General features: G+C 31.1%; 1 protein-coding gene across 5 annotated transcripts; it reads left to right on the top strand.

Moving 5' to 3' along the window:
- Nucleotides 1–251: 251 nt before the first annotated feature.
- On the top strand, nucleotides 252–3,540 carry LOC145101570 (common plant regulatory factor 1-like). Of its 5 annotated transcripts, none has more exons than XM_079038782.1 (12): nucleotides 252–361; nucleotides 1,227–1,388; nucleotides 1,476–1,538; nucleotides 1,629–1,724; nucleotides 1,829–1,897; nucleotides 1,989–2,119; nucleotides 2,190–2,238; nucleotides 2,359–2,407; nucleotides 2,491–2,597; nucleotides 2,687–2,764; nucleotides 2,855–2,980; nucleotides 3,067–3,540. In XM_079038782.1, exons 2-12 carry the CDS (start codon nucleotides 1,326–1,328, stop codon nucleotides 3,277–3,279), a joined length of 1,044 nt encoding a protein of 347 aa, XP_078894908.1. In that variant the 5' UTR covers nucleotides 252–361; nucleotides 1,227–1,325; the 3' UTR covers nucleotides 3,280–3,540. The 5 variants fall into 5 exon arrangements, with proteins under 5 accessions (XP_078894908.1, XP_078894912.1, XP_078894909.1 ...); XM_079038786.1 differs by having other exon boundaries at nucleotides 277–361; nucleotides 1,264–1,388; XM_079038783.1 differs by lacking the exon at nucleotides 252–361 and adding an exon at nucleotides 391–1,162.
- The last annotated feature ends 4,552 nt before the right edge of the window (nucleotides 3,541–8,092 follow it).

Here is an 8,092-nt window from a genome sequence, read left to right on the forward strand (position 1 = left end):
AAAAATGATTAAAAAACCTGAAAAATGCAAAAATGTAAAAAGTTCTAAAGTTTAGAATATTTTTAAAAAAAATCAATATTACGAAAAAATCCATTAAAAATGACAAATTTAAAGTTTTTAGTGCAATTTCTCTTTTTTTAAATAAAAGATTAATGAGCATTTTAATTTTTGAAATTTGAACAGTTTGATTAAAAAAATTTCACTATTTGTATTCCAGATTTTTTAGTATAACCCAAGAACACGTGTATTGTGACGTGGAATGTTGCCTTGTCCCTCTCTACATCCTGCAAAAAGCCCACACTTCTTCCCTCCCTCGTTTTAGAGAGAGAAACAAAATGCAGCAGATTTTCATATAACTCAGGTATCTCTAAATTCTGAGCTTTACTTGATCCATACTTCTAAACCCTTTGTTGTTACACAATTCACTTGCAAATTTAGTAATTTCGATCATAATTACTTGAATTTTTATGTTTTTTCAAACGTTCGGAGTAGAATTTTCGTTTTCTGTTGTTTTTTCGTTGATTTAGCTCTAATTATGATTTTTAGTTGCTTACGCATAGGATTTGATGAGAAATCTATGCATACAGAGAGATCAAACTGAAGAATTCGAGCAAATAAGCACAGCGAGAACTAAATTTTATTTAAACTTTACAATTAGAACGAGTATCTGAAATTACTGAAAACATTGCGTAGATATAAACCAACTTTCTTTTTCGAAGCTTCCGATTATAGTATTGACTATTTTTTCAATTGATGTTTTAAATATTTTTATATATTTAATTTCTATTTTACTTTTTGGAGTGTAAATACGAGGATTCTTTTGTATATCAGTTACTAGTTCATCCTGGATTGCCAGATTAGTAAATCTGGGTGGGTTGTTTTACTTTATCGTCTTCAGATGTGGATCAGAGAAGAAGGACAACAAATCAAACAACCTGTACCTTTTCTTTTTCCTTTTTTCTTTCCCCCTTTTTGCTTTAGGTCGAGATCATAGATTTATAAAGTGATAACTTGTTGGTTTGGGGGGAGTAATTGAAGTTGGAATAAACACGATCCAGTTTTTGATCCGATTCCAATTTGAAACACACGTATTAGATAATTCAAGAGATAAACTTGATATGAATATAGATCGAGTAATTACCACGTTCTAACCCTAGGAGATGTAAGTTTTCCCCTATGTATTTTTACGATCTTATTGTTTATTCATGTGATCTCTTCATCTGCAGCCGAGTCATCAAGTATTTAACAAAACAAATCTTATAGATAGCTCCGATCATTGAAAGGTCAACATCATCTTGGAATCAGTTTAAGGTGTTTGTTTGACCATGGCGAACTGTGAAGAAGCAAAGAATTGTAAGCCCGAAGTTACATCTTCTTCACCCCCTCAAGTAAGATGCAAAACAACATTTGGATCTTACATTTTGATTTTCAATTATTATAATCATAAAAAATTATTAATTTTAACTTGTGATCAGGAACAGGAGCAGCAACAGCAGCAGCAGACCAGTCATGTGTATCCTGATTGGGGAGCCATGCAGGTTTATTATATTAATTAATAATAATAATTATTATTATAACTGAACTAAAATTAATCTTTTGAAATTAATAAAAATCGATTATTTTTGCAGGCTTACTATGGCCGAAGAATGGCTATCCCACATTACTTCAACTCAAGTGTTACATCTGGTCATACACCTCCACCTTACATGTGGGGCCCATTACAGGTATTCAAAATTTCCACCATGAATTTCTTTTTCTTTGAATATATTGAAACTTGAATAATGAAGATTATACGGTTGACTTTTTTTGTTGACTTGTGGTTCTTCAGCATATGATGCCACCTTATGCTGCAATGTATCCACATGCAGGTGTTTATGCACATCCAGGAGTTACTGTTGTAAGTTTGTATTAAATTTAAGTATAAGTATTTAACTCTTATAAACATTTTTATATAAATTTCATTGAAATTTATATAAAATTTAAAACAGGCTGCAAGTCCTATGCATGTTGACTCTCCTGCCAAGTCATCAGGGAATTCAGATCGTGGATTGATTAAGAAATTGAAAGGATTTGATGGGTTGGCAATGTCAATAGGGAATGAAAATGGAATCTCTCACAGGTATTCAAATATTATATATTTTATCAGATCTAAAATCATTAAAGATTAAATCTTTATAATCTTTAAACAGTGGGGAGACTGAAGGTTCTAGTGAAGGAAGTGATGGAAATACAACAGAGGTATAATAATACTAATAATAATAATAATAATAATAAAATAAAAACTTGTAAGTTGTAAAATAAATTGTACAATTCCTTTATAGTAAATGATGTTTAAAAATTCTTTCATGTTACTTTCAGGGAGCTAAAAGTGGTCAGAAAAGAAGCCGTGGTGGATCATCTACAAGTTGTAAGTTTCATTTTCCACTTGATTTTTAAATTATTTTTAGGGTTATAAATATTATTTAAAATATTATATTTTTATTCTACTAGCTGAAATTGGCAAGACTGATGACCAACTTCCTTCCACCAATGAAAATGGAAGCTTAAAGAAAGTAAAAAGTATTACTGTTGCTCCACCTAATGTTACCATGTTTCAGGTATTTTTGTTTCTATAAATTTAAAATTATCCAAACATTTTTTTTTTAAAAATAAAAAATCTAAGTTTTTGTTTGTGATTTATGTCTAGAATGAGAGAGAATTGAAAAGGGAGAGAAGAAAACAGTCTAACCGTGAATCAGCCAGGAGGTCACGCTTAAGGAAACAGGTAAAAAAGAAACTTTTTTTTATATTATTATTATTATTATTCTTATAATACAATTTTTATTGTTGTAATTTAAATAAATGAATTATTCAGGCTGAAGCAGAAGAACTTGGAACAAGAGTTGAATCTCTCACCAATGAAAATTTGACACTCAAATCCGAGATTAACCGATTAACTGTTAATTCATCAAATCTGAAGCTTCAAAACGCTAAATTAATGGTACTTGTGAAAAACGAAAATTCCCTAATCTTATTATTATTAAATAATACGAAAAATTGAAATATAATGTGGTTCTTGTGTTACAGGAAAAACTCAAAACGTCACAAATTGAACAAGACACAGAAGACCCAAGGCTAGACAAAAAGGGTTTGTCTCTGAGCACTGCTAACCTTCTTTCCAGAGTCGATAATGGTTCTGGTACTGGTACTGATACTGATACTGATACTGGTGGTTCAGGTGCAACACTGCGTCAGCTTTTGGATGCTAGTCCCAGGGCTGACACAGTTGCTGCAGGATAACCCACAAAAGATTATAATTAATGTCTTTTGTGTTTTAATTGTTAAAAGTTAATTGTGTAATTTGGGTGTATTTATGTGATGAAATTAGTACTAACAGTTGAGTAGAGAGAATTAATGTTATTATCTTAAACAGGAAGTGTGAGTGAGTTTTAGAAATTTGTGCAGCAAACTGAAACGTAATTTTGGTTTTCAGAGTCTGCTTGGAAGTTGTAATTAGTTAACCTAATATTAATCGATATACATGGTTTGTGTAAGATATAAGATATGTTGGTTGAATGCTTTAGGAAATTACCAAAAACAAGAATTTTTTACTTAATATGGATGTAATGACTTAAAGGGTTAAGCCATAAGTCCTGGCTTAATGTATTAAAACGAAACCCTTGATGCATTCGACTTTGTTATTTTTTTCTTCCAACTCCCCTAGCATTAAATTGATGAATAATCATTTAATTTATTTTGTTTTATTCAGTAAAAAAAAATCTGGAGTAAATTTCTAAAATCGTCCCTATGGTTTGGTTAAAATTTCACGTTTTGTCTCTAAATTTTTTTTTGCACTCGGATCGTTCCTATGGTTTGATTTCGTTGCGTTTTTCGTCCCTATGGTTTGATCAAAATTGCACATTTGGTCCCTAATTTTATGTATGTAAGGGACGAAGAATGCAGCAAAATCAAACCACATGGACGATCCGAGTGCAAAAGAAAAGTTACGGACCAAACGCGAAATTTTGACCAAATCATAGGGACGATTTCAGTAATTTACTCTAAAATCTGATATGGTGATGTATGTACTCATTAAGTCAACATGAAAAAAAGTTCCAAGTCTTTATGCATGTTTGTATAGTGTTTCTTGGAATTATCAAAATATACGTGCTAAGGTGGGGGATTATCGTGGGTGTTTGATTAGCAAATGTGGGGTCTCTGTGTGGAATTTTGAACACTAGAAACTTTGTTGATATACAAGGAAGGCTTCTTTCGGCTTTTTCTCAAACGGGCCAAGTACCAAGTTTGAGATAAGATGACGGTGGTAGCCTGGTAGGTTAAAAGCGGCCTTAGCAAATAGTATTACCTAAAATTCTTTAAAAAAAAATCCATTGTAGTTATGATTTTTTTTTAGTTTAAGTGTTTAACCATTAAAAGTTTATATATTTTTCAAAAAAAAAAAATAATAATTGCAAATAACAAACAAAAGATTATGTTTCGGTTAAAGATAGTTTTTTGTTAATTCTTTTTTTTTTTTTTTAAACTTTTGATGATTAAATCGAAAAGAATATTTATTCCAAAGAATTTCCAAAATCTCTTGGTTTTATAGAATTCAATATCTATGTAATAGGTTTTTTTTTTTTTTTTTTTTTTTTTTTTTTTTTTTTTTTTTTTTTTTTTTTAATTATAAATATATAAAAACACACATACAGTGGATAAAATAATAAAAACAAAATCTTTCGGTGTAAATCAAACTACGAATTTGTCCAAATTATTAATGGTTAAAGATGGTTTTCAGGAAAATAACAAAATTAAATATTCAAAATTTTATTATAAAAATAAAATTTTAATAAAATTGTGGTAGTTTAAAAAACAAAACAAAACAAGAAACACACAACTATTAAACATATTTCTAGTTCTAAACCTTTTGTTCACTATATGAATTGAACCCTCAACCACATAAGAAAGAAATACTTTTTCAATAGAAAAATCTCCAGAAAAATTTTAAAATTTTAGTCCAATTTATGATAAAGCTGCAAACTAAATTTTGTTTACAGAAAAGCACAGAATACCGGTTAAAACTTCGAAAAAACTTTTTTCGGCCGGTTTTGCAGATTTAGCCGGTATTCTATCTTTTTTCGTTAGTTTGTTTACAATTTTGGTACTTTTTCGGAAACTACCTGATAACCAAAATATTATGATTTTTTTGAAAATTACTATGGAATTAATGAATATTATTATTAACAAATCATTTATAAAAATAAAAAATATTATTATTATAAAAAGAAATACATTTGTTGCTAATTTCTAGGAATAAATGGATGGTCTAAGTACTCCTCTATTACGTATTGACCACATCAAACTCTCTACGTTCCTCCTATGCATCGTTGTAGGTATGATGGTGAGATGTACTTAGTGAGTGTTCCTCTAAGGTTGGTGTTCCTCTTATGTTGTTTAACCTAACTACCATCCAATATCCATACATCACACGATAGCAACCATAGGCTAACACACGTCTATCAAATGTGAAAAAGTGAATCGTGAATGATAGTTTATATGGAAATAAGTATAGGGTGATTATCTATTTAAATTGTCATTCAAAGTTTATTTTTCACTATGTGTGTAATTTGATGGTTGTTACTCAATAATGTATGGAGGTTAGGTGGTATTTAGGTTAAAGAACATAATGAAATATCTATATGTTTAAGAATCATTATGTAATGATATTTTCTAATAATATGGGATCCTATAACACCACACCTAATAGAAACACTTATTGATTATGTATTAATAAATATTATAAACTATTTTATTTAATTGAAGAAACGTACATAGTATATCTCGCTATGACACACACAACGATACATAGGAGAAACATAAGAAATTTGAAGTGGTCAACAAACAATAGACCTAGTCGACCATTCTATTCCTAGAAATTAGAAACAAATGTATTTCCTTTGTTTATAATAAAAAATATTGTTATGTTTATAAATGATTTGTTAATAATAATATCCATTAATTTCATAGTAATTTTTAGAAAAATCTTAATATTTGGTTATCGGATAATTTTCAAAAAAAATCATAATATTTTGAGCAAGCTAACAAAAAAGGACAAAATACCGGCTAAATCTATGAAACCGGCCAAAAAGGGTTTTTCGAAGTTTTAGCTGGTATTTTGTGCTTTTCTATAAACAAAATTTAGTTTGAGACTTTTTCATAAATTGGACTAAAATTTTAGGATTTTTCTGGAGATTTCCTTTTTCAATACATCTAATACTATTGGTGTGTCGTCTCAAAATTTAGAAAAAGATTTTTCATTTTAAAATAGATTGACCAATTTAAAACTTTGTTTCAAAAAACATTGGATAATATTTGATTGATTGAAAACCATACATTATCGGAGTTAAGTTCACAAAACTGTAGAAACGAATATCTTTGATGCGTGTGTACAGTCTATCCGAACTCTTCTCATGAACAACCTACAAAATGTTTAATCCACAATTATAAGCATAAAGCTTAGTGAGTTCTCCAATATATCACATATTCCACTATATATACAATGCATCTACATACAATCCCCGACTCTAGCACCGATTAACCAAAACTCATAACCACATACAAATATCATATGCAATGGGCCCCACCCAACTCACCAGTGTTGTAAAACTCGCCGATTTGTCCGAGTACTCGCTACTCGGCCCCTTACCGAGGCGAGTTACAAAATCCAAGTACTCCCCAATCCGCCCCTTATTGAAGCGAGCATTGTTGTAAAACTCGGACAACTCGGTGATTAATATGATTACTACATGTATATCTTAAATTTTCAATAATTATTCACGAAGTGGGACCATTGTTTGTTTTTTTAGTTTTTGTGTATTCACATGTATCTATTTTTGTTATAGATTTCATTCAACTTATGGTTTTAACTTATGATTTTGACATATATAATTTCCCAAAAAATATTTCTATATGAATTACCGAGTACTCGCTACTCGGTAGTCGGCCGAGTAGGTACTAAGTACCGAGTTCTACAACCATGCAACTCACATAATGGCTGTGACAACCCGAAATTTCCATTATGTACAAACCATATCAAGTCAGTAGAAGATTAGAACAGTTGCAGTAAATTTCCAGACTTTTGGTATAAGTTTGAGTATTTAAGGTTTACACTTAAGGAGATATCAGGAGAGTGGATGCACTAGGGTATTGTGCAACTCTGTTATTCCAAAACTCTATGATATTAGAGTTCATTGCGTGAATAAAATATTTTCTGCCAAAAATCCCAGGACAATATATAGGATTATGAGCCATATTTATTCATTAGTTCCATTTCCAACTAGAGAAAAGCCGAATTCTCTCTCAAGGATCTTCGGACTTTCGTCCCGGAAAGTGAGTACTTCTATCTAGTGGTATTGTAAAGCTTCTTATGTGCTTAAAACACTAGAATTCATAGGAAAACATAAGGACTAAAGAGTTTACGGCCCAAGAACATCTTGGACCGTAAACCCTTCTTTAAGGGTCAAATGATGCCCTAGTCCCTTCCTATTGCAATGAAACTAGTTTAGACTTGTACCCTAATGTTTTTAGGACTAGAAAACACCCTTAGAACACCAAGAGTAAGGTTTTCACGGCCAAAGAAGTTCCAGGGCCGTGAACTCCAAACAATAGGGCCAAAAGGTGCTTTAAACTCTCCTTAAGCCTTGAACACTAGCCTAGATTTATTCCTAGTTAAGTTAGGAACTTGAAAACACCAAAAACACCCTTTCCATGGGAGATTACGGCCGTAATCTCCAAGGGGTTTGGTCCCAGGGCCGTGAACTCCTAAAAAGGAGTTATATGATGCCCTAAACTCTTCCAAAGACCATGTCATTAAGTAGAAATGCTTCTTAGGGTCTTATAGAGCCTCAAACATCAATTGGTCATGTAAGTATGAGCTTACGGCCGTAAACTCATGATTTTACGACCGTAAACTCATTAGTTGGTGACATTAGGGCCGTGAACTCCATTATGGAGTTTTCCTTGAACCCTACACACAATAGCTTTTCCCTACAACACTTAGATGCAATCCTAGAGGCTAATAACACTTGATAAAGGTGTTTAGCATGTCCTAGGG

Source organism: Lactuca serriola, chromosome 4, assembly GCF_051521515.1.
Source record: "Lactuca serriola cultivar US96UC23 chromosome 4, Lser_US96UC23_V15, whole genome shotgun sequence".
Lineage (NCBI taxonomy): Eukaryota > Viridiplantae > Streptophyta > Magnoliopsida > Asterales > Asteraceae > Lactuca > Lactuca serriola.